The 27,868-nt window shown below is 45.2% G+C and overlaps 1 protein-coding gene across 2 annotated transcripts in view; it reads right to left on the bottom strand.

The window, feature by feature from the left end:
• The window catches only part of ADAMTS17 (ADAM metallopeptidase with thrombospondin type 1 motif 17), a 434,783-nt gene that overhangs the window by 154,282 nt on the left and 252,633 nt on the right, over positions 1-27,868 (bottom strand). For both annotated transcript variants that reach the window (XM_069766309.1, XM_069766308.1), the window contains exons 13-14: positions 21,733-21,899; positions 21,088-21,215 (exon numbers count right to left, since the gene is read on the bottom strand). In XM_069766309.1, coding sequence (XP_069622410.1) covers positions 21,088-21,215; positions 21,733-21,899 — 295 coding nt within the window. The remainder of the gene's footprint in view (positions 1-21,087; positions 21,216-21,732; positions 21,900-27,868) is intronic.

The following is a 27,868-nucleotide window of genomic DNA, read 5'->3' on the forward strand; positions in this document are numbered from 1 at the left end:
GCCTGGCAGAGTTCTGGGAGACACAGCTCAGTTAAGAAGCATGGCAATTAACTGGAATAATTAACACATGGAGACAGGCGACGCCTCATAGTCTCAGATTGGATATTTGAGTTGTCAATCAACACATTGACAGCTCAGACCAGATTGGATGGCCAAGCTGTCAATCAAAGTACCGACAGCTTCAGAACACCCTATACCAGGTTGGAGAGCCGAACTGTCAGTAACTGCATCCCGGACACACTGAGGGGTGGAAGCGTGACAAGTAACATTTTGGGCTACATAACATTTTTGATTGGGTTTAAGTGCTTTAGTCTGAGCACTTAAGTCAGGATTTTCCACATAAATCCACAAAAACAGGATTCAGAAGGAACCTGTAACTATTCACTCTAATCAGGGATGCAGAACCAGTTTGGCCTCTATTCCCATCTTTTTAGGCATTCACAAAGCTATGGTCAACAAGGCTTTTGAGAACATGTAAAAATACCAATACAGCAGGAAAAGATTCCAGGAGGAGTCCAGAGTGACTCCATGTGCCTGTTTATAGAGAATGGTTCCAGGAGGAGTAAATGCTGAATCCTGATTTTTGCATATTTAGATGGATAAATCTGAACCTATTGTTATTCTAATTTTTGGGAGACAGAATGAACAAATAAACAGAAGTGAAAAAAATACTTCATTCTTTGGATCAGTACAATTATAGTGATGCCAGATTTATATTGTTATTATTTTATGTCTTTGCATTGTCATATTTTGAGAGCTGTAATTTTTTATTTTTATGCCCACAAAGCCATATGAAGTCTTGTTTTGTGTTTGCGGGATGAGTTGAAGTTTTAATTTGGGGCACATAACAATTGCCCCGTGTTAAAGTATGATTGCCCCCCTCTTACAACATAAATTAACTGCGGTTTATCACATCTTTGGGAAGCAGAGATCATATTCCCTAGCCACATGCAGGCCTGATTACTGCCACACTTGTTCTCGATCAAGAAATCGCTTAAATAGGACTTGCCTGACACCGTGAAGTAGACCAAAAGATCATCAAAAGCTAGACATCATGCCGCGATTCAAACAAATTTAGGAAAAATTGAGAATTAAAGTAATTGAGATCCATCAGTCTGGAAAAGGTTATAAAAGATATTTCTAAAACTTTGGGACTCCAGTGAACCACAGTGAGAGCCATTATCCACAAATAGCAAAAACATGGAAGAGTGGTGAATTTTCCCAGGAGAGGCCAGCTGACCAAAATTACCCCAAAAGCAGAGAAATGACTGATCCAAGAGGTCAGAAAAGGAGATTTTTGTGTACTTACCGTAAAATCTTTTTCTCCGAGCCAATCATTGGGGGACACAGGACCATGGGTGTTATGCTACTGCCACTAGGAGGACACTAAGTAAATAAAAAGATTAACTCCTCCTCTGCAGTATACACCCCTTCACTGGCTACAATTTCAACCAGTTCGGTAGTAAAGGAGTAGGAGCATGAACAAATGACAAACTATGTCAAAAATCAAGAAGTAACAACAAGCCAAACAGGCTAACAGGGTGGGTGCTGTGTCCCATAATGATTGGCTCGGAGAAAAAAGATTTTACGGTAAGTACACAAAAATCTCCTTTTCTCCTACGCCTCATTGGGGGACACAGGACTATGGGACATACAAAAGCAGTCCCTGGGTGGGGAGCAATATGCTAATACCCCATGTACCACTGGCTTGCGGCTAAGGAACTGCCGCTTGCAGAATGCGCCTGCCTAGGGTGGCGTCTGCAGAAGAGAGAGAATGAATATGGTAATGTTTGGTAAAAGTGTGCAAACTGGACCATGTCAGAGCCTTGCAGACCTGCTGTGCTGACGTCTGGTGCCGAATGGCCCACGAGGCGCCCACCGACCGGGTAGAATGGGCCTTGATCCCTTCTGGGATAGGAACACCTTTGGCACGATAGGATTCTTCAATGGCCGACCGAATCCATTTAGCTAGAGTAGCTTTGGAAGCGGGAGAACCCTTCCTTGGCCCCTCTGGAGGAACAAACAGGACATCCGACGTGCGGAAGGGAGCCGTCCGCGAGATGTACCGACGAAGAGCCCTTAACACATCAAGAGTGTGCAGAGCCTTTTCAATGTGGTGGACCGGTGCCGGACAGAACGAAGGCAGAACAATCTCCTCATTGAGGTGGAAAGAAGAAACGACCTTGGGAAGAAAAGCGGGAGAGGTCCTCAATACCGCCTTGTCCGGATGAAAAATAAGAAACGGAGGGCGGCAGGAGAGTGCAGCCAACTCCGAAACCCGCCTGATGGACGTAATGGCCACTAGGAAAGCTACTTTCCAGGAGAGGAAGGTCAAGGAATGTCCTGTAGCGGTTCGAAAGGAGTCTCCTGAAGAGCTTCGAGAACTAAATTAAGATCCCATGGATCCAAGGGCATTTTGTAGGGAGGCGCCACATGAGAGACTCCCTGGAAAAAAGTCTTCACCGGCAATCTATTGGCAATCTTTTGCTGGAAAAGGACGGACAATGCCGAAACCTGACCCTTTAGAGAGCTGAGGGCAAGTCCCGACTCTAGTCCAGATTGAAGAAAATCCAATATGGCAGGGATAGAAAATACCAGAGGAGATCGCCTCTGTGTGTCCCACCATGAGAAGAAAATTCGCCAGGTACGGTGGTAACTGCGCATGGAAACAGGTTTCCTAGCCCTGATCATGGTGGAAGACACCTTGGGAGTGAAACCTGCTTGGCCTAGAATCCAGGATTCAACGGCCAGGCCGTCAAAGACAGGGCCCCTGAGTTCTGGTGGTAAATCGGGCCCTGTGAGAGAAGATCCACGCGATCTGGAAGACGCCAGGGGACGTCGGCGACCAGCTGAACCAGTTCCGCGTTCCATGCCCGGCGCGGCCAGTCCGGCGCGACGAGGATCACTGGTACCCCCTCTGCCCTGATCTTCTTGATGAACCTCGGCAGCAGGGGAAGAGGGGTAAAAATGTACGGGAGGCGGAATTGGTGCCAAGGCAAGACCAGGGTGTCTGGTCCGATGGCCCGTGGGTCGAGTGACCGAGCAAAGAACTGTGGAACCTTGTTGTTCAACCTGGATGCCATGAGATCCACATCCGGGGTCCCCCAGCGATGACAGATCTGCTGGAAAACCTTCAGGTGAAGGAACCACTCGCCCGAGGCGAGGCCCTGGCGGCTGAGGAAGTCCACCGCCCAATTCTCCACACCTGGAATGTGGATAGCCGAGATGGGCGAATGATTGGATTCCGCCCAGTGCAGGATGTGGGACACCTCGAGCATAGCCGTCTTGCTGCAGGTTCCCCCTTAACGGTTGATGTACGCCACGGCTGTGGCGTTGTCGGACTGGATTCTGACTGGGTGACCCGCCAGAAGGTGGTGAAACTGGAACAATGCTAGTCTGCTAGCTCATATCTCCAGGAGATTGATGGGAAGGCGAGACTCTCGAGTGGACCACCGCCCCTGAGCTGTGTGATGGTTGAAAACCGCCCCCCAGCCTATGAGGCTGGAATCGGTGGTCATCACCAGCCACCGCACAGTGAGAAAAGATCTTCCCTGGGTTAGGGAGGACTTCAACGTCCACCACCTGAGGGTCTTTCTGACCCGTGGGGGCAGGATGAAGCGGCGGTCAAGGGAGGACAGGTTGACGTCCCATGCCGACAGTAGCGCATGCTGAAGGGGACGTAGGTGAAATTGCACGAATGGAACCGCTTCCATGGCAGCTACCATCTGCCCGAGAACGCGCATGCTGAATCGGATGGAGTGGGAGACTGGACGGGAAAGACTCTGAGCTCCCTGCTGCAAGGCCAAGGCCTTGTCTTGAGGGAGGATGACCAGACCGTGAGAAGTGTCCAGAGTCATCCCAAGAAAGGAGATCCGCTGGGCCGGAATCGGAGAGGATTTCTCGAAGTTTATCTTCCAACCCAGGCGAGAAAGAGTATCCACCGTGAGAGCGACGGACTCTTCGCAGGCTGGGTAAGAAGGACATTTTATCAGTAGGTCGTCCAGGTACGGAAGTACCACCACTCCCCTGGAATAAAGAATGCCGCCACGACCTTCGTGAAGACTCTGGGGGCGGTGGAGAGAGCGAAAGGCAAGGCCACAAATTGAAAGTGCTCTCCGCGACATGCGAAGCGGAGGAACTGTTGATGCGGAGGAAAGATTGGGATGTGGAGGTAAGCATCCTTGATGTCTATAGATGCCAGGAATTCTCCTTTTTCCATGGACGCGACCACAGATCGGAGGGATTCCATCCTGAAGTGCCGGATTTTTACAAATTTGTTTAGCAGTTTCAGGTCCAGGATCGGACGGAGCGATCCGTTCTTTGGGACCACGAGTAGAACCCTTTGAACCTTTGGTCTAGGGGAACCGGAAAGATGACTCCGTCCCCTTGAAGTGCCCGTATGGCCTGAAGAAGAGCTGTTGTCTTTGATTTTGGAGGGCAAGACTGGAAGAAGTGCGTCGGGGGGGGGGGGGGGGGAGGGAAGAAAATTCTATTTTGTATCCGGTGGACACCAGTTCCCTGTTCCACTCGTCGGAAACGACTGAGAGCCAGGCCTGGCGGAACAAAAGTAAACGCCCTCCTACCCTGTTGGTGCCCCCTGGATGCCGCAAGGAGTCATTGCGTGGAGGATCTATGGGATGTGGATCCCTTAGACCAGGGTGGTCTCGGTCTGGGTTTCCAATTATGGTTAGGTCTGTAAGAGACCTGGGAGCCTTGGCCACCGCGCGGGCCTTGTCCTGATGCGGAGGTAGAGGGAGTGGAAGACCAGTTGGTATTGTTACGAAAAGGCCGAAATCGGGATTGTTGTTGATACCGAAACGGCCGGGTAGGCTTTTGCTGGGGAAGAAATTTACTTTTTCCCCCAGTGGCATCCAAGATCATTTGGTCTAATTTTTCTCCAAACAATCGACCAGCCTGGTAGGGCAGAGATGTCAAAGAGCGCTTGGAGGTCGAATCTGCTCGCCAATCCCTGAGCCACAGGGCTCTTCTAATGGAGATTGCATTAGCGGCTGCCTGTGCAGCGCAATTGGCTGCGTCTATTGAGGCGTTGACAACGAAGTCCCCAGCTTAGGCTATCTGGTTAGCCAGGTTGACCGCTTCTGGAGGTAAGTCTCTAACTTGCATGGTCGTGGAAAGCGTCTCGGCCCAAGCGACCATAGCCTTAGCCACCCAGGAGGCAGCGAAGGATGGGAAGAGAGAGGCTCCTGTGGCCTCGAAGACGGAGCGAGCCAGATAATCAATCTGGCGGTCAGAGGGGTTCTTAACCGAGGAGCCGTCTGACAGGGACAGGATGGTTTTGGAAGCGAGATGTGACACAGCTGGGTCGACTGTGGGGGACTGCAGCCAGTCCTTGATTAGTTCCTGAGAAAAGGGATATTTGGCCTCAATGGGCTTTTGACCCATGAAGCGTTTATCGGGACGATCCCTATGTTTTTGTACAATTTCCTTGAACTCAGGATGAGTGACAAAAACCTTTTGGACACGTTTAGTCTTTTTGAACGACACCACGTGTTCGGGCGTAGATACGGATTCCTCGGTCACCTTCAGGGTCTGGTTGACCGCTTCTATGAGAGAGTCGAGTGTCTCTTGGGAGGAGGAGATATCCTGAACGTAGGAATCGTCGGACTCATATTCAGAATCGTTCGGGTTGTCTGGAGAAGGGGATCGGGAAGCGGAGGTCGCTGACGCTGAAAAACCACTGGCCCATGGTCAGGGGATGGATGATGGACCCGTTTTCTGGAACCCCGAGAAGGAGGAGATAGAGTACGCCCCCTGCTAGTGGACGGATCCGTACCGTCGCCCGAATCCAACGCGGACTGACCTGAAGGGGGGCCCCGGAGGGAATCAACCGCCCTGACTAGAAAATCCATAGATCGTGACAGAGAAGCTGCCCACTCAGGGAGACTAGGCTCCACAGGGTCGGCGGCGGTATCGGCGGGAGGCGGCTGCACAGAGGTCGGGACACAATCCGCACACAACGGATTAGTGCGAGCTCGGGGCAGGGCCGCATTGCAAGTGGCACATACAGTGAAAAATACTGTGTGCTTCTTGTTACCCTTTTTAGTCTCCTTGGATTGAGACATAGTGTCTTTGGAGACAGAGCGGGCAGTATACGCAGGGAAGGGGTTAAGCTTTCTTGAAGCAGCTTACCCACAGTCCTGTGCCTGTGTCCCCGGGGAGGAATTAGCCGTGGCGGTTCTCTGGAGTGCTGGTGGACGCGTGGGCTCCTTGCAGAGAGGGAGCAATATGGCCCCCGAGATCTGCAGGGCGCTTGTCGTCCCAAACGAGAAGCACCGATAAAGGGGGCGGGGTTACGGCCGTGGGAGGGATCTGCCCACTGCGGCCTACTCCAGCTGAATAGCCGGGGACTAGATTTCTGGGCCCTGTTAGCGATGCGCGGCGGCGGCCGCGACGGAGCGCTGCTGAACACTGCTGACCCCCGGCTGACGGCGCCTCTCCCCAGGGACCCGGACCGCATTGCTGCCGCAGATGGGAGCGCAGGGAGGGTATGTACTCACAGTGTCACAGGACCTCCTATCACTGTGAGGGTGCGCGCTCAATCCATGCACCCTGGATGGGGGATGGAGAGGCCCCTGATGCATCTTCGTCTGACCCCCCAAAGGGGTTTGTCTTGGGGCTGTGGTACATCTTCCTCTGTCATGCCCCGGAGAAGTACATGAGAGCAGTGCTCTATGTGCTCGCCGTCTTGCAGGGAGGGAGGGTGGGGGGAAAATCGGGACCAAGGAGGAACCGTTGCCCCGGTAAAAATTTTTCGTGCCCCAGACGTCACAGGAGAGGGACGGGGAGGTATACTCGCCGTGCTCGCCTGTTGCTGGTTCGGGGGAGAGCGGACCCTATAAAAGGGACCCGTCGCCCCCTTCACTCGGTTGGATAAAAAATAAAAATTTACATAAAATTAAAAATTAACATAAAAATTAAAACAAGAAAGTTGGACCCAAGTGCCTCCTACAGTCACTAAGCAAGAACTGGTTGAAATTGTAGCCAGTGAAGGGGTGTATACTGCAGAGGAGGAGTTAATCTTTTTATTTACTTAGTGTCCTCCTAGTGGCAGCAGCATAACACCCATGGTCCTGTGTCCCCCAATGAGGCGTAGGAGAAAAGACCACGCAACAACATCCAAAGAACTGCAGGTCTCACTTGCCTCCGTTAAGGTCAGTGTTCATGATTCCATCATAAGAAAGAGACTAGGAAAAATTGCCTGCATGGCAGAGTTCCATGACTAAAACCACCGCTGAGCAATAAGAATATAATATTATATATAATATTATAATAATGGTCTCAACTTTAGACTGTGAGACCTTGCGGACAGGGTCCTCTCTCCTTCAGTACTTGTGTTTGCCTTGTATTGCTCATGTTTATTGCACTTGTCTATGTATGCCCCTTTCTTCACACGTAAAGCACCATGGAATAAATGGCCTTGTAAAAATGAATAATAATAATAATTTTGACAGAAAACATCTTGATGATCCCAAAGACCTTTGGGAGAATAATCTGTGGACCGACGAGACAAAGGTTGAACTTTTTGGAAGGTGTATGCCCCATTACATCTGGCACAGAAATAACACAGAATTTTAGAAAAGGAACATCATACTAACAGTAAAATATGGTGGTGGTAGTGTGATGGTCTGGTGCTGTTTTGCTGCTTCAGGACCTGGAAGACTTGCTGTGGTGAATGGAACCATGAACTCTGCTATCTTCCAAAAAATCCTGAAGGATTTTTTCCGTTCATCTGTTTGTGACCTCTGTCAGGTGAAGACCTTTGGTAACCACTACCCCAGCTACAGAGGACGCAGAAAGGGAAATGCAGAGGACTCTTACCCGCAGATACAACGGGTCGAGGGTCCGAAGTCTATCGTAGGTCTATCAGCAGCCAGGAGCTGGGACCTGAGGAGAGTGGAGGTGCTCTGGAGTACTTTGCACCAACAAGGCCTGTGGTCACGTGACCGCACTTCAGAGAAGGGGGCGGAGCTATTGCAAAGCCCCACTGGGAGCAGACAGCAGGACAAGAAAGAAAAAGTGAAGAGGAGAAAACAGTAGTCCGGTCAGCAAAGCAATAATATCATACACTGAGACGCGGTGTGGTACAGCAGGAATAAACGGAGGGAGGTCAGGACGTAGCCGAAGGTCATACACAAAGAGGGCGTTGAAGTACAGCAGGGACAACCAAAGGAATATCAAGACGTAGCCAAAGGTCATACACAAAGAGGGGAGGGAGGTACAGAATCAGCAGACGGAAGACTCAAACAGGGACGAGACCAGATCAAAAACCAAGCAGACATACAAGGATAGGCACGAAGCACAGGCAGAGCAGGGTCAGACACACTCAGCTTAGAGCATAAACGACAGAGAATGGCCCCACAAAGAGGCTATAAAAACCCTCTCAAGATCCCAAAGAGAGGCCATCCACATTAACACTTAAACCACCTAACCAGCAAACCCAGTGAACCATGACAACCTCAAGCCAAAGCGCACTTGGGTTATGCCAACTTTGAATGGCTTAAGAAAAACAAAATGAAGACTCTGGAGTGGCCTAATCAAAATCCTAACTTTACTCTGTTTGAGATGCGGTGGGATGACCTTAAAAATGCAGTTCATACTCGAAAACCATCAAAACCTACAGGGCCCCATCTGTAAAAGTGATTGCCCCTAAACCTAATACCTGGTTGGGCCACCCTTTGAAGCAACAACTGCAATCAAGCGTTTGCGATAACTGGCAATGAGTCTTTTACAATTCTCTGGAGGAATTTTGGCCCACTCATCTTAGCAGAATTGTTATAATTCATACACAATGGAGGGTTTTCGAGCATGAATTGCCTTTTTAAGGTCATTCCACTGCATCTCAATTAAATTAAGGTCCAGACCATATTTGTTGGTATGATACTCCTTTTCTGAAATGATGTGATCTCAATTACTTTGTTTCTCATTTGTTCTAGAATTTCTTTGGATTGGGGCACAAAGCCAAACTTTTGTGGCTCTTTTTGTCTACTTCACTTTTGTCAGGCAGGTACTAATTAAGTGATTTCTTGATTGAGAACAGGTGCGTCAGTAATCAGTCCTGGGTGTGGTTGGGGAAATTGAACTCAGCTTCCCAAAGATGTGATAAACCACAGTTAATTTATGCTTTAAGCGGGGGCAATCACTTTTTCACATGGGGCCTTGTAGGTTTGGATTTGCTTTTTTCCCGTAATAATAAAGACCTTCCTTTAAAAACTGCATTTTGTGTTTACTTGTGTTATCTTTGTCTAATATTTAAATTTGTTTGGTGATCTGAAACATTTAAGTGTGACAAACATGCAACAGAATAAGAAATCATGTAGGGGCAAACAATTTTTCACACCACTGTATGTAATAAATGCTAAGTTTCAGGAATCCCACACAATTACTACACTGGGGATCCAAAATCTCTTGATCTTCCACACTCAAGGTTTAGATGAGGAATTTGTATGGAGTGGCAGTCAAACATGCACTCTGCCTCTCCATGCAAACTTTATGGAGGAGACATAGAACCAAGAGTAGCAAGTACCAAGTATTTATTAGACCACTAGATAGAGGCCCGATGCTATCGCATCGGGAGGGTGGTAATGTTACGATGGGGGAAGGCATGCCGCGCTGTTGTTGCCTAATGGCATCCTGTGATAATCTAATGACTTTTGCATCAGGGGACTAATGTGCTTGATGCCTACGCTTATATGCATTGTTTTTGTCCCAGCGATCTGTTGCTCTTCAAGAGTCTAATTTGCTCTTTGTTGTCTTCAACATTGTGACTTTGCTGCTTTCCTTTCATTGTCAATGGCGTACTTTTTATGAGGAGCCATGTTGGCATTGATATTTGCTTTTTAAAGGGGTTTTCCCACGAACAAAAGTTCATTTTAAAAATTGTCTGTGTCTGACCGTGTACCGAACATACCACAGCTCCTGGGCAAAGGAGGAAGCAAAAGACAATACTGACATTACTGCAGGACATCGCAGAGGAAACATTTTGTGAGTATCAGTCAGTGAAATATTTTACCTCACAAAATGAGTCCACTGTGATCCCCTGCTGTAATGTCAGTATTGTCTTTTGCTTCCTCCCCTGCACAATCAATTTTTAAAATGGACTTTCATTTGTGGGAAAACCCCTTTAATGTGACCAGCTTCCTCTGCCTATAGACACGTCACGCATCTGCCGCTGGGATCAGCCGAATGATTCACTGCACCTGTGCGTAATTCGCACAGGCGCAGTAAATCAGACCTCTGCCATCTTTGCGCATGCACGCCTCCTGTACAAAGATGGCGGCAGTCAGTGAATCATTCAGCTGATCCCGGTGGCGACGTGTTTGAGATGGTGTTCCGCTGGTGGCAGCACGCAAGAGGCTGCGTGAGTGTGTGAGAGTGTGAAAGAGTGTGTGTGAGTGGTGCGTACGTCATATAGAGTGTGTGTGGTGCGACGTGTATGTTCCACTGGTGGTACCGCGCAATAGGTTGGTACCAGCAGCAGTTTCCATATTGGGACACCCATCACGTGGGTGTCCCAATATGGCGGTCGGTGAACTTACTTCACTTGTAATTCTAGGATAAAGTGACTTCTGGACAGGACAGGAAATTAATACATTACAAGGCAATTCTATAAATAGATATGGTGTATTTTTCATATCAGAGTATAGTCTACTGGTAGTGAAGCAGAATATTATCGTATGTCCTGGCATTTTATAGCACTCTGATAGCTAGACCATAGACAAAGACTGAGTCTAGTGTTGAAAGCAGTAAAGCACAGTTGTTATGCAACACATAAACATGTCAGGTATTAGCTCTAATTTTGTTACTTTTCTGGAAGACTGACCATTGAATTTCTCTAGTTTTCCAGCATCTCTGGGTTCTCTCGTGTTTACTATATTGTGGTCCTAAAGAGCACACAGGAAAAGGTAATAGCATATGCCAAAAGCAAGACAAGAATCTTTTAGAGGGGCATGTATGGTTAGAAGGAGTTCAGAAAGTAAAGGTAAGATTTCAGCTAGTTGGATGTTTGCAAGTCTTACTTATTTGTAAAGGGGTCTTCAAAAATAGTATTTTCATGCGAGATGCACAACCTGCTTTTTACATTAAAATATAAAGCACCTTTAAGTGTATGCAAAGGAAAAAAGGGATGGGGAAAAGTTCAGCTCACCAGTTTGAAGCAAAAGTCCTTGTGTGCAAGCTTGCTCAGGAACAAAAGTCTTGATTGACTCAGAATGAAATTCACGCAAGGAGGTGCCTGGATCAGAGGCGTTGTCCACAACAGAAAAAAAAAAGGGGCAAGTAAATCTCCAGCGTGAAACTTGGATAAAACTACTATTTATTTAGACAAATCCATTAAAATCTTTGTTTCATAGTGGTACAGCAAATGAAGGAGCACATGATACGACCAACGCGTTTCAACTTGTTAAGGTCTTAATCATGATTAATACCATGATTAAGACCTTAACAGGTCGAAACGCGTTGGTTGTATCATGTACTCCTTCATTTGCTGTACCACTATGAAACAAGGATTTTAATAGATTTGTCTAAATAAATTGAAAGTTTCACGCTGGAGATTTACTTCCCCTTTTATTTCAGTAAAGAACCTTTATGAAACTCTTCTTAACAGAGAAATTCTGGGTATATGACCATTTAGATGTGCAGATCATAAGGGAACAAGCATTCTTAAGAACACTCACTGCCAACTATCAGCCCTCTGAATAGGCTGCCAAATTACAGAAGAATGAGAAAATATTGGTGAGATGATTTTTAAGTAGGCTAAAAATTATCATTCTAGGCAGCCCATCATATAAACTATCATTCTATGTACATAGAAGTATGACTGGACTGCCTATGTTCCTATTTATTAGGTCACTCCCCACATAGGTAAAACTGGTCGCCTGGAGGGAAAGTTAGTTAGTTGCTGACTGAGCTCAGCTCAGTTGGTTGGTCCCTGACAGGGGTGGGATCCTGTCAGCGAACAAAGGAGGAAAGGCAAGGAGCTGTGCATGCCCTCAGAGCTGCAGCTCCCAGAAAGAGATACACAGAAGGCAGAATTGTATTGCAGCGAGCGTGAAAGAAGTCATAGCAAAGGACAGGGTACCAGCCCTACACAGGCTGCCTCCTTCTGCGCAGAAGCCCAGTAGCCGGAACACCGAGGGAGTAAGGACCTTTATGATTTGCTCCAGAGACCGGCAGGACAGCTAATTGCAAGTTACCTGTCCGCCCTACACCCAGGAGGCACGGTGGCAACCCATGGAGGCCGGGACGTACTAGAGTCCCTATAAACAGCCTCAAGCCACCAGTCATACGGGTTTGTCCTATCCTATATGGGGGACAGAGAGAAAGACATTACATCTGTGAGGACCTTATGTGAAGCCTTAGGCAGAAAGGAACTACAACTCTGCAGTGCAAGGGAAAAGGGAAGGCTACTGATTTCCAATATAAAGTGAATAAAAAGAAGAGGCAAAGCTTCAGCCAGCTCACCGATTCGCTTCACAGGTGCACGGAACTCGTTCTGACCAAACGTGGCTTCAATCCAGAGTATAAAAGAAAATTTGTAGTTCCAGCTCCTTTAAAAATTTCCAATTCTTTATTTATCCATTGAAAATGCAAAGTCCTTGTACAGCATGGATGTTGATACAGTGGATACAAATAAACAACCAACGCGTTTTAATCAGATATGATCTTTTTCACAGCGGAGACCGCTAAGTCTTCTGGGTAATTTCGCAAAGAATCTCTGGGAACGGAAGCTGGCGGCAGCCGCGAGCGCATCGTCGGACTATGGAAGGTGAGCATAGCAGGTTTGTTTTTTTTTTTTATTATTTTTAACATTAGATCTTTTTACTACTGATGCTGCATAGACACATACATGGTGTCACAAGTAGGGGTTGCTGCATGTTCTCGCCAGGATGTGCACGGAGGCGTATGGAGGCCACGAGAGTGCATTGCAGGCACAGACGTAGCAGTGATTGCAATGCAGACTAAAAAAATAAGTGTTAGGCTGTGTGCACACGTTGCGGTTTTTTCGCGTTTTTATTGCGGTTTTTCCCGATAAAAACGCTATAAAACTGCAAAAAAAAAAACGCATACAATAAGCATCCCATCATTTAGAATGAATTCCGCATGTTTTGTGCACATGATGCGGTTGTTTCCGCCAAAAAAATGCATCGCGGTAAAAAAACGCAGCATGTTCATTAATTTTGCGGGTTTTTTTGCGGATATCCCACTACAAAATGCATTGGGAAGTGTCCGGAAAAAAACGCGGCAAAAACGCGTCAAAACCGTGGCAAAAACGCATGCGGTTTTTTTGCGGATTTCTTGCAGAAAATGACCGTTTTTTCTCAAGAATTTTCTGCGAGAAATTCTGAATGTGTGCACATAGCCTTAGTGTTGGGCATGTTAGTGTCCAAGGCAGAGTTAGGAAAACTTGCTCTGGGGTTTTTGTATTTTGAAACAGACTGCAGGATGGTAGTCGTGCATTCTGTTTCATTCCAGGCCCGGGTTTTCCATGTGGCTGAAGGCCAAAGATCCCAGTTAAAATCCCTGTCGTAAAGGGTTTGGGTGTGTCAGGGTCAGAGTCAGTATCACTCTGGTGTATGCTAGAGGGCAGAGCACCCGGCTCTGCAGAGCTCCTGGCTCTGCAGAGCTCCTGTGTAAGGCAACACAGGCAAGCAGAGCCAAGCAGCCAGGGGAGCTGAGATGCCTGGCACTCCTAGCGTGCACAGCGGTGCAGTCGCCCACGACAAATGTTCACAGGTGGACTGGTGTCTTTAGCGACTGTAGTCCCGAGGACATGGTTCCCGATAGCGACCTGGAGGAAAACTTGCTCTGGGGTTTTTGTATTTTGAAACAGACTGCAGGATGGTAGTCGTGCATTCTGTTTCATTCCAGGCCCGAGTTTTCCATGTGGCTGAAGGCCAAAGATCCCAGTTAAAATCCCTGTCGTAAAGGGTTTGGGTGTGTCAGGGTCAGAGTCAGTATCACTCTGGTGTATGCTAGAGGGCAGAGCACCCGGCTCTGCAGAGCTCCTGGCTCTGCAGAGCTCCTGTGTAAGGCAACACAGGCAAGCAGAGCCAAGCAGCCAGGGGAGCTGAGATGCCTGGCACTCCTAGCGTGCACAGCGGTGCAGTCGCCCACGACAAATGTTCACAGGTGGACTGGTGTCTTTAGCGACTGTAGTCCCGAGGACATGGTTCCCGATAGCGACCTGGAGGATACCGGGTGTAGTGCTGAGAATTGGACATTAATGGTACATACATGTATGAATTGGATATAAATGCTGTGAAGTAACCGCATTAAAGAGACTTTATGTTGGAACTTTGCTGGGTCACTGCCTCATCACTGCATAATTGTGCTACCGCAGCACTGCAATAGATAGATAGATAGATAGACATAGAATACATTGTTATATAGATGTCAGTGACACACACACATATATGTACATATATTACATAGATAGAAGAAAAGGCTGCATAGATGCATGATGCGTCCATACAGCAGGTCATCCAGTCGACACAGAGCACCGTGTGCTGGGTGTCTTCCTGTGACTGGCTACTCTCTGTCTGAGAGCACTGCGAGCGTGAGAAAGTTCAGCTCTCGGTGCTGTTTGACAGTTCCTGTGAGCTCACGGCCAATGTCACCTATGTGATGTTGCAGCGAATGCCATAGGATGACAGGATGATTGGATGACAGGCTGTATGGATGCATCATGCATCCATGCAGCCTGGCATTTAGATGTAGCAGAAATGGACCCATCATGGGACAAATGGATTAAAAGCATCTCTGCGGATAGGAAGGAATACTGAAGGAAGGATATGAGGAATACTGTTATTTGTGTTTTTTACCTCTTTTACATCATTTCCTTGTCTTGAGGAATTTCCACTGAAGTTGGATCAGCCTGTAACTTCATTTACCACTTTGATTTTGAGCATCATTCCAACTCCAGAACTCTGTGGGATATTACTGTAGTTGTGATTTACTTTGATATTTTTCAGGTTTTATTGTTCTCAACACATTCCACTATATAATGACTGAATATTTACAACTGGAATATTTCATTCTGTGATATCTAGGATGTGGGATTTTAGTGTTTCCTTTTTTTTTGAGCAGTGTATATATACAGGGTGGGCCATTTATATGGATACACCTAAATAAAATGGGAATAGTTGGTCATATCAACTTCCTGTTTGTGGAACATTAGTATATGGGAGGGGGGAAACTTTTCAAGATGGGTGGAAACTGCCATTTTGGTTCCAACTTTATTTTTTCCAATGGTAAGAGGGTCATGTGACACATCAAACATATTGAAAATTTCACGAGAAAAACAATGGTGTGCTTGGTTTTAACATACCTTTATTCTTTCATAAGTTATTTACAAGTTTATAGAGGCTTTCAGTATCCGTTGTTTCAGATGCTGCACATCTCGTATCTTCACAGCATAGACAATTGCCTTCAGATGACCCCAAAGATAAAAGTCTAAGGGGGTCAGATCGGGAGACCTTGGTGGCCATTCAACTGGCCCACGATGACCAATCCACTTTCCAGGAAACTGTTCATGTAGGAATGCTCAAACCTGACACCCACAATGTGGTGGGGCATATATATATATATATATATATATATATATATTAAATTTACCAAATGGCTGCAATGAAACAAATAAGCACTCTGCACCCCATTTTGACTGAAAAAACCGGAAATGAAGAAATTTTTGCATATTTATTAAAATAGAAAAACTGAAATATCACATGGTCATTCAGATCCTTTGCTCAGACACTCATATTTAAGTCACATGCTGTTCATTTCCTTGTGATCCTCCTTGAGATGGTTCTACTCCTTCATTGGAGTCCAGCTGTGTTTAGTTAAACTGATAGGACTTGATTTGGAAAGGCACACACCTGTCTATATAAGACCTCACAGCTCACAGTGCATGTCAGACCAAATGAGAATCATGAGGTCAAAGGAACTGGCCAAGGAGCTCAGAGACAGAATTGAGGCAAGGCACCGATCTGGCCAAGGTTACAAAATAATTTCTGCAGTACTCAAGGTTCCTAAGAGCACGGTGGCCTCCATAATCCTTAAATGGAAGAAGAGAAGTTTGGGACCACCAGAAGTCTTCCCAGACCTGGCCGCCCAGGCAAACTGAGCAATCGCAGGAGCCTTCATGAGAGAGGTAAAGAAGAACCCCAAGATCACTGTGGCTGAGCTCCAGAGATGCATTAGGGAGATGGGAGAAAGATCCACAAAGTCAACTATCACTGCACCCCTCCACCAGTCGGGCTCTTATGGCAGAGTGGCCTGACGGAAGCCTCTCTTCAGTGCAAGACATATGAAGGCCCGCATACAGTTTGCTAGAAAAAAAAAAACACAAGAAGGACTCCCAGACTATGAGAAATAAGATTCTATGGTCTGATGAGACGTAGATAGACCTTTTTGGTGATAATTCTTAGCGGTATGTGTGGAGAAAACCAGGCACTGCTCATCACCTGCCCAATACAATCCCAACAGTGAAACATGGTGGTGGCATCATTATGCTACGGGGTTTTTCAGCTTCAGGGACAAGACGACTGGTTGTCATTGAAGGAAACATGAATGCGGCCAACTACAGAGACATCCTGGATGAAAACCTCTTCCAGAGTGCTCTGGACCTCAGACTTGGCCAAAGGTTCACCTTTCAACAAGACAATGACCATAAGCACACAGATAAAATAACAAAGGAGTGGCTTCAGAACAACTCTGTGACCATTCTTGACTGGCCCAGCCAGAGCCCTGACCTAAACCCAACCTGATGGAACTGGAGAGGATCTGCAAGGAAGAATGGCAGAGGATCCCCAAATCCAGGTGTGAAAAACTTGTTGCATCATTCCCAGGAAGACTCATGGCTGTACTAGCTCAAATGGGTGCTTCTACTCAATACTGAGCAAAGGGCCTGAATACTTATGACCATGTGATATTTCAATTTTTCTTTTTTAATAAATTTGCAAAAATTTCTACATTTCGGTTTTTGTTTTCAGTCAAAATGGGGTGCATAGTGTACATTAATGAGGAAAAAAATGAACTTTTTTGAATTTACCAAATGGCTGCAATGAAACACATGATCTGCCGGCTTTTCAAAGGACACTGGTGTGTAAAACTCGGACAGCACTCGCATGGTCCGAGTGCTGTGCGATTTTTTTTCTTGCACCCATAGGCTTGCATTGGCGAGTCTCGGTTACAATCGCAGCATGCTGCGATATTACACACACTAAATACGCCCGAGAAAATAAACACTGGTCCGATGTACGGTAGTGTGATGTGGCCTCAATTTGTGTGTCAGGCTGGAATAACTGTATTCCTGTGTGGAGACTGAGGAATGTATAGTGCTACTGGCAGCGGCATAACAACCGTGGTCACCTCTGCGACCAGGCCCGATGGGTTAGGAGCCCACCAGCACCAGCAGAAAGTTCAACTGGATGTGTGTCCTCGGATTCACATCTAATTTAAGTGTATTCTGGCGAACAGACACATCGAGTCCACGCACCACAATACACGCTGATGGCAAATCAGAGGCCAGCAGCTGACTGCTTCACAAGAAGATACATGTGGCAGGGGACTGAAGGAAAGGGGAGTATTTAAAAAAAAAAAAAAAATCAGTGGCCATACTAATACATGGATGGCTATGGGGTGCATTATATTTTATGGATGACTATGTGGTGCATTATACTTCATGGATAACTATGGGCTTTGTATTATACTTTATGGATGACTATGGAATGCATTATACTTTATGGATAACTATGTTGTGCATTATACTTTATGGATGACTATGTGGTACATTATATTATTATCATATATTTATATAGCACCATTAATTCCATGGTGCTGTACATGAGACGGGGTTACATACAAATTACAGATATCACTTACAGTAAACAAACTAACAATGACAGACTGGTACAGAGGGAAGAGGACCCTGCCCTTGCGGGCTTACATTCTACAGGATTTTAAGGAAGGAGACAGGAGGTCGGGGGTTGCAGTAGCTTCGATGGTGTTGAGGTGGCCGCGTGGTCATTACAGGTTGTAAGCTTTTTTGAAGAGATGGGTTTTCAGGTTCCGTCTGAAGGATCAAAATGTGGTGGATAACCGGATGTGTTGGGGCACAGAATTCCAAAGGATGGGGGATATTCGGGAGAAATCTTGGAGGCAATTGGGTGACGAGCGAATAAGCGTAGAGGAGAGAAGGAGGTCTTGGGAGATTACGTGAGGGAAGATATTGATTAGTTCGGAAATATTCGGAGGAGAAAGGTTATGGATGGCTTTGTAAGACAGTGTTAGTAGTTTAAACTGGATACGCTGGGAAACTGGGAGCCAGTGAAGGTATTTGCAAAGAGGAGAAGCAGGAGAAAGATTAATTAGTTGGGCAGCAGAGTTAAGGAAGGACTGGAGGGGTGTGAGAGTGATAGAAAGTAGGCCACACAGGAGGATGTTGCAGTAGTCGAGGAGGCAGATGATTAGGGCATGCACAGGCATTTTGGTAGAGTGAGGGTTGAGAAAAGGACGAAATCTCGAAATATTTTTTGCTCTGGAGCGAAAGGAGGTGATGAGAGCTTGGATGTGCAGTTTGAAGGAAAGGGCAGAGTCAAGGGTTACTCCGAGGCAGCAGACTTCTGGTACGGGGGAGAGCGTGATGTCAGTTATTGTGATACATCAGGTAGGGAAGGTATGCAAGATAGAGGAAAGATAATTAGTTCAGATTTGTCCACATTGAGCTTGAGGAAGCGAAAGGAGAAGGGGGATATGGCTGATAGACACTCAGATTCTGGAGAGTAGAGAGGTGACATCTGGGCCAGAGAGGTAGATCTGAGTGTCATCATATAGATGGTACTGGAAGCCATAGGAATTTATGAGTTGTCCCAGGCCACAGGTATAGATTGAGAAGAGAACGGGGTCCTAGGACAGGGCCTTGAGGGACACCAACAGCGAGAGGGCGAAATGAGGAGGTAGTGTGGGAGTAGGAAACACTAAATGTGCGGTTGGTAAGGTATGAGGAGATCCAGGATAGGGCAAGGTCTTTGACAGCAAAGGAAGAGAGGATGTGTAGTAGGAGGCAGTGGTCAACTGTGTCGAAGGCAGAGGACAGGTCTATACTTCAAGGATGACTATGAGTTGTACAGCATATTACATGGAGGACTACGGGATGCATTATACTATAATAATAATAATAATTATTATTTTATTTCTATAGCGCCAACATATTTCGCAGCATTTTAGAGGGGACTTGTAGATACAACAGACATTACAGCATAACAATAAATACATAGATCAAAAGAGATACCAAGAGGAATGAGGGCCCTGCTCGCAAGCTTACAATCTATGAGGAAAAGGGGAGACACAAAAGGTGGATGGTAACAATTGCTTTCGTTGTTTTGACCAGTCAAAGTGTAAGAATCGGGTGTTCATGTAATGCTGCATGAACCGGTTATCAGCCCAAGTATGTACCAGTACAGACACAGAGGGCTATTAAATGCATAAAGCATGTGAGAACATGATGTGAGGAACCTGGTTATGGTAAAAATTTTGAATGGGCAACACAGGGATATTTAGGTTAATGCGTTGAGACTGTAGGCCGATGTGAACAAGTGCATTTTTAGGCACGCTTAAACTGTGGGGATTGGGGTTTAATCGTTTGCAACTGGGTAGTGCATTCCAAAGAACTGGCGCAGCACGTGAAAAGTCTTGGAGACGGGAGTGGGAGGTTCTAATTATTGAGGATGCTAACCTCAGGTCATTAGCAGAACGGAGAGCACTGGTAGGGTGGTAGGCTGAGACAAGGGAGGAGATGTAGGGTAGTGCTGAGCCATGGAGTGCTTTGTGGGTGAGGGTAATAAGTTTGTACTGGATTCTGGAGTGGATGGGTAACCAGTGTAATGACTGGCACAAGGTAGAGGCATCGGTGTAAGATTGAGGAGTATGGGGGGGTGCATTATACTTCTTCTATGTACGACTCTGGTGAGTATAACCGTTTATTTCCTTCTATACATTAAAGAACAGTGGCAGAACAGGGGACATATACCAAGATGGGGGATATATACCAGGATGGGGCTTAGGATAAGGGACATACATACCAGCATGACAGACCTACATGTATTATATATATATATATATATATATATATATATATATATATATATATATATATTTCCCTTAACAAAAAGAGAGTCTGTAAGGCTACGTTCACATTTGTGTTGTTGGGCGCAGCGTCGTTGACGCATACCGACGCATGCATCATGCGCACCCCTATCTTTAACATGGGGGGCGCATGGACAAGCGCCGGTATGCGTTGTATTGCGTTTTGCGACGCATGCGTCATATTGACGCACAGACAGGGCGCAGAGGACGCTACTTGTAGCATTTTCCCTGCGCCGAAATTCCTGTTCTGTACGATCTTATGACAACGCATGCGTCGCAAAACACTGCGTTGTGTACATGCGTTGTTGGTTGCGTCGCCGATGCTGCGCCCAACAACGCAAATGTGAACGTAGCCTAAAATAGGAAGGAAAATCACAAAAGTTATTCCATGGTAAAAAGTGCAGGCTCTGATGGTGGGCTAGTGGACTGGGTGAAATATCAGTTTACTACAAGTGACCTCAACATTTCAAAGACTATCGTAATGCCTGCAGTGTTGGAGGACTGTACAATTAATGCTCAATGTTAGTTTGCATTCTCTAGTATATGCCCTCATATGTATATTTTGGTAAAGAATACCTAGATTTACCCATTTCATGATTGGAAGGATTTTCTCTTACTTTGATTAAATAAGCAAGCATTAGCTTTACCTACCTCTTTGTGTCTTCTGTAACTTTAGAGAAAGTCTAAGCCTCCTACTTTTTGCTTGAACAGACTATAAACTAATGTACATAATCCAAATAAATACAGAAAGCATAATTATCCAAAATTAAAAGCTAGTTTATACAGCTAAGGAATGTGACTCTCCGCTCTGCATTACAATCAGGGGCAAAGAAGATGGATACTAGCAAAACATAACATTACCTCATCTTGATCTGCACTAACAAACAAAGTAACCTGAGGAAGAAAACATGTGAGCTACTCCACCTTGCACCTGCCATGAACGCAGAGATCCACCTCATAAGGACCACATGGTGTTCCATCCAGGACTCTGTCTGACATAAGCATTGGGGCATCTCGGCCAACGGGGGTACAATACAGCTCACACGGTTTATCTGGGAAAAAAAACCCATAAAAAACAACATTAATAGGACTGACATGTTAAAGAGGTTGTCCACTAACAAGACAACCCCTTTTAAATAAAGTGGTCCTGATTATAATATAAAAACACTGTATTCTAACTTCCGGTACGCTGCCATTCCAAGGATGTCGGCACCGGGGCTCACGTGACATTCTTATGTCACTTGAGCCCTGTAGCCAATCAGAGGCCTTTATAAGGCTGTTGTGCTACTTCAGTTTGTCCAAGATCCGTCAGAAGGCATGAATATCAGACAAGCGGAAAAAGTGAGAGTGCAGCAGCCATTAGTGAACGCTGATTGGCTACAGGACACAAGTGGCATAACAATATCACGTGAGCCCTGCCATCGATGGAAAGAAGCCAGTATGGGAGGAGAGTATACAGTTTTTTTTTTGCTTTATAGCCGAGACTTTATTTAAAAAGGGATGTCAACATAGTAGACAAACCCGTTAAGAATAAGAGTACAATTATCAGTTATTTTTTAGAAGACTTACCATCGATGATTACAGCTGTAAGGGGAGTTTTCTTTTTGTTGATGTTGCGGCCATGAGATTGGCACTGATGGTCCCTAAAACTGGAACCTCCCTTGGGGCATGGGAAATTCTCACAAACCATGTGCTCTACACTTGTCCCTTTACAGCTTTGACCACCAAGTCCAGGACTAGAAAAAAAGAAAAAAGAAAAATTGAAGGCTCATCAACTCGGACATGCTCCTGTTCTGACCTCTATCATGTAGGCTATGTCCTTTAACAATACAGAAAAAAAAAAAATATTTCCAATGCTGCATTCATGTTTCCTGGAAGTCTTTCAGACTGCAGGTTAATAAATCTGTACTTGAATTAGGTTTGGACTAATACTGTGTCTATCCACATAACAGAGTTACATTTCCGTTTAGTCTCCTACTAATACAACCAGCTCATTACAATGATTTATGAGACACATTTGCAAACTCTTCTGGAATACTAAACAACCATTCTGCAGAAATACGGAGAGAAAAGTACACGTTACTATATGAAGGAATGCAAGAGCGAAGCCATCATCAGAAACACATTATGTAAGGAGAGACATATCCAGGCATTGGAAGAAATTGTTGTAAAATTGTTGTTACAATTTCAGATCCTTATAAAAGGCAAGCTATAGAAAATGTATATCAAGCTTTAGGCTCCAAGCTGTAATATCTATATATTTTTTTCCATATGTCCTGGCATGTCACTTGTATAACATGGACAGAAAGGAATCATTTTCTCAACAGGAATTTGTGATGTAGTTTTGTTTTTTTTAGCTCCTTAAGGCAGATGATAATGGAACTTCTTTTTTTATTGTAAAGCACCACTCCATCATTTTTTGTTTTAGTGCTGCAGTGGTGCTACTAATCTAAGGTCCTTGACACTAGTATCCTACTTACCTGCCACCATCTTCACCTTTTATAGGCATCGCTCCGATCCCGCAGCGACATCCTGTAACCACAGCTTCTGACTAACCGGTCAATGTAAGTCTATAAGAGCCAGAACTAGGCTGTCATAGACTTACATTGAAAAGTGACGTAGCAAATAGTATTGAGCGAGTATACTCGTTGCTTGGGTTTTCCAGAGCACGCTCGGGTGATCTCTGAGTGTTTGTTAGGGTTCGGAGATTTAGTTTTCATCACCGCAGCTGAATGATTTACAGCTACTAGCCAGGCTGAGTACATGTGGGGGTTGCCTGGTTGCTAGGGAATCCTCACATGTAATCAAGCTGGCTTATAGCTGTAAATCATTCAGCTGCGGCGATGAAAACAATCTCCGAGCACTAAAAAATACTCGGAGATCACCCGAGCATGCTTGGGAAAACCCGAGCAACGAGTATATTCGCTCATCACTAGTAGCAAACAATGGAGTGATCTGGCAGGTCACAACCTGCTGAAGACCAACCGATCAAAGCAGCGTTGATAGGAGAAGACGGTGGCAGGCAAGGATCATACTAGGGTCAGGGACCTTAGATTAGAAGCACCACTTCAGCGCTGCAATTGAAAAAAAACAAAACACTGGAGTGGTGTTTTAAGAACCCTCAAAGTGAATGGAGCGATAAGTGCATGAACAGCCACTTCCTCACTGAAAACAAAATGGGGGTTAGGATACCCCTATTCTAGAAATATCTGCCCATCTCAAAGTCCGGATCAGAGACATTATACACACTTATTCCTACATGAGTAAAATTGAAAAGTAGCCTCACTTGCCCTGTAATTCTGTAATTGGCCTGTAATTTTGTCATTATTTCTCTGACAACTAACAATAATGAGATGATAGTGTTTTTATACTTCAGGCTGTAAACCAAGATGCTTTTCTTTTAACCCTTATGCAGTAAAGAAGTAAGCACACGTGAAAACGGCAATATCTCATTTTTTTCATTTTATAGGGCTTGACATGACAACATACAAACGAAACACATTACACAAATACTGATGATAGTGTCAATTATCGGTCAGATGTGACATCATTTGAAGTGACATCGTTTAAGTGTCATCAGAAATATAGCAGAAAGATAACTCATGGTATATTCTTCTTCATGCTGTCATGCCCTGATCCATCTCCTTTCATTCACAGGTATGTGCGAACTGTCTCCTAATCTGAACTAGCCATTGCACCCCCTGAATCCCATGTGCTTCTACCCCTCTTATAACTGCTGACGGAACCTGAAAACCCATCTCTTCAGGAAAGCCTACAGCCAACAATAACCGAGCCACCGCCTCACCACCGCCAGAGCCGCCGCCTCACCACCGCCAGAGCCGCCTCACCCCGACCTTCTGTCTCTTCCCCACTATCCCATAGAATGCAAGTCCGCAAGGACAGGGTCCTCTCCCCTCTGTACCAGTTTGTCACTGTAAACCTGCTTACTGTAAACGATATCTATAACCCGGTATGTAACCCCCTTCTCATGTACAGCACCATGGAATTAATGGTGCTATATAAATTAATAATAATAATAAATAATATTTTAAAGGGATATTCTCTAGTTTGGATAGGGGATAACTTCACAATTGCTGTGGGTCAGTTCCATTCATTCTTAATGGGACCGCCAGAGATAACCAAGCACTGCGCTAGGTTGGTCTTTGGCACTCCCATAAGAATGAACTGACAGGCAGTGCGCGTGATCTATCACAGCTTCCTGTGGATAGAGGATAACTTCCAAACTTGAGAATACCCTTTAACCATTTTTTAAATATTATAAAGAGATTCTGGTCAGAACATCCCATAACTATTGTTTGTTACTGTGTAAAATCTCATTTAATTATTTTTTTTATTTGTATGATTATGGAAAAGTAAAGAGCATTTACAGATAGAACTTTAATCATAAGAGATAAAAAAAGATACTGAGGGTTTTGCACTATCATGACTGTTTTGATGTTAAAGGATTTTTTTTTAATATGTATGTAAAGAGCTGCAGAATATGATACCGCTATATAAGCAAAGCATAATAAATAATAAATAAATGTAAATGTATAGACAGAGAGAGAACGTAGAGTGAAATGTACACAATGGACGGGCGTGAACCCCAACGAGAAGAATTTTCCATTACATCCAGATGTTACTTACGGTAATTTTTAAAGACAAAACTGCCAGTAAAATATACATTGTCCCATATTTATCAATGTATTTTCACTTTGTGTGACTTTACTCTAAGTAATGTCTTATTTGCTTCAAATAATGTGATAAATTTAATAACTACTTGAGCCACAATTTAGCGTCATTTCCTCCATGCATGTCAGTTTCTAAAAGTGAAGTGTCTAAGGCATAGTGCTTGGTCAGGATTTAGACACTTATTATATACTACATGGTGGCCCGATTCTAACGCATCGGGTATTCTAGAATATGCATGTCCACGTAGTATATTGCACAACCCACATAGTATATTGCCCAGCGACGTAGTATATTGCCCAGCCACGTAGTATATTGCACAACCCACGTAGTATATTGCCCAGCCACATAGTATATTGCCCAGCCACATAGTATATTGCCCAGCCACGTAGTATATTGCCCAGTGACGTAATATATTGCCCAGCGACGTAGTATATTGCCCAGCCACGTACTATATTGCACAGCCACGTAGTATATTGCCCAGCCACGTAGTATATTGCCCAGTGACGTAATATATTGGCCAGCGACGTAGTATATTGCCCAGTGACGTAGTATATTGCCCAGTGACGTAGTATATTGCCCAGCCACGAAGTATATTGCCTAGTGACGTAGTATATTGCGCATCCACGTAGTATATTGCCCAGTTACGTAGTATATTGCCTAGTGACGTAGTATATTGCGCAGCCACGTAGTATATTGCCCAGTTACGCAGTATATTGCCTAGTGACGTAGTATATTGCCCAGCCACATAGTATATTGCCTAGTTACATAGTATATTGCCTAGTGACGTAGTATATTGCCCGGCCACGTAGTATATTGCCCAACCACGTAGTATATAGGCCAGCCACGTAGTATATTGCCCAGCCACGTAGTATATTGCCCAGCCACGTAGTATATTGCACAGCGAAGTAGTATACAGCACAGAGCCACATAGTATATTGGTCAGCTACGTAGTATATTGCCCAGCCAGGTTTGTCACAGGTGAAAAAATAAAAAATAAACATATACTCACCTTTCCGAGGGAGCCCTTGTCCACGGCAGGTTCCGGTCCCAGGGTTGATATGAGCGCAGGACCTGTGATGACGTCGCAGTCACATGACCATGATGTCATGGCAGGTCTTTGTAGCGCAGGCGTGCAGGACCTGTGATGACGTCGCGGTCACATGACTGTGACGTTATGGCAGGTCCTTGTCACGCAGGGCATGTGATGACGTCGCGGTCACATGACTGTGACGTCATGGCAGGTCCTTCTGCCACCGGAACCTGCAACGGAAGATGGCGGCCGGCGCGAGCTGCAACGGAGGGTGAGTATAGCAGGTTTTTTTTTTTATTATTATTATTTTGAACATTACATTTTTTACTATTGATGCCGCATAGGCAGCGTCAATAGTAAAAAGTTGACACACAGGGTTAATAGCGGCGGTAACGGAGTGCGTTACCCGCGGCATAACGCGGTCCGTTACCGCTGGCATTAACCCTGTGTTAGCGGTGATAGCCTTTAATAGCCAGTAAAGGCTACGCAGACAGCTGCGGGCTGATATTCATCGCAGGCTACAAATATTGGCCCCCGACCGTCGGCTTTCCCCCTCTGGTGCAGAAAATTGCGCCGGTTTTTTCCTTTTTTTTCTTTTAAATTCAATGCTCATTAAGGCCTCTTTCACACTTGCGTCGGTACAGATCCGTCGCTATGCATCAAAAACCACACAAAAAACCTGCATCAAAAACTGCACCAAAAACAGCATAAAAAAACACATCAAAAACCACACCAAAAACCTGCATCAAAAACTGCACCAAAAACAGCATAAAAAAACACATCAAAAACCACACCAAAAATCTGCATCAAAATCTGCATCAAAAACAGCATCAAAAAACGCATAAAAAACTACACCAAAAACCTGCATCAAAAAACCACCAAAACCTGCATCAAAACTGCACCAAAAACTGCATCAAAAACCACACCAAAAACCTACATCAAAAACTGCATCAAAAACCTGCACCAAAAACAGCATCAAGAACAGCATCAAAAACCACACCAAAAACCTGCATCAAACCTGCACCAAAAACCGCATAAAAAAACGGACCAAAAACTGCATCAAAACTGCACCATTTTTTGATGCAGTTTTTGGTGCAAGTTTTTTGGTGTGGTTTTTTATGCTGTTTTTGGTGCAGTTTTTAATGTAGTTTTTTATGCTGTTTTTGGTGCAGTTTTGATGCAGTTTTTGGTGCAGTTTTTGATGCGGGTTTTGATGCAGTTTTTGGTGCAGTTTTTCATGCAGGTTTTGATGCGGTTTTTGATGTGGTTTTTGATGCGGTTTTTGATGCCGTTTTTGGAAATAAATAAACGGAAAATGTGCATTATTTGAATGGAAACATGCATGAAAAAACTGATTCGGAGGCCGGATTCATCATTTCACATCTCAGTTTCATCCGTTTTTTGGCGGATCTGTCGCTGTGCGTTTTTTCTCAGGACAGAAAGACCGTTCCTCTGTATGTGTTTTCCGTCCGGCGTAAACAGCTTTTTTGACGGATCCGGCAAAAAACGGATGAAACTTGTGGCCATCAGGCGCAATCCGGCGCGAATACAACTCTGAGAAAAAAAAAAATCGGATCCAGCAGAAAAAACGGATCCTGCAAATGTGCTGGCAGGATGCGTTTTTTACCCATAGACTTGTATTATCATGCAACGGATCTATCGTATTTTGCCGGACCATCGGCACGAAAAAACGTTCAAGTGAGCGTTTTTTTTTGTCCGTCGCATACGCCATTTTTTACCACGCATGCGCCGCTGAAACTCCGCCCCTTCCTCCCCGAACTTCAGAATGGGCAGCGGATGCGTTGAAAAACTGAATCCACTGCCCAAATTTCACAATTTTCTGCGCCAGAGTGGGAAAAACGACGGCCGGGGGCCAATATTTGTAGCCTGCTATGAATATCAGCCCGCAGCTGTCTGCGTAGCCTTTACTGACTATTAAAATAGGGGGACCCCCCAAAAAAATGACGTGGGGTCCCCCTATAT

The sequence above is a fragment of the Ranitomeya imitator genome, chromosome 4 (assembly GCF_032444005.1).
Source record: "Ranitomeya imitator isolate aRanImi1 chromosome 4, aRanImi1.pri, whole genome shotgun sequence".
Taxonomy (NCBI): domain Eukaryota; kingdom Metazoa; phylum Chordata; class Amphibia; order Anura; family Dendrobatidae; genus Ranitomeya; species Ranitomeya imitator.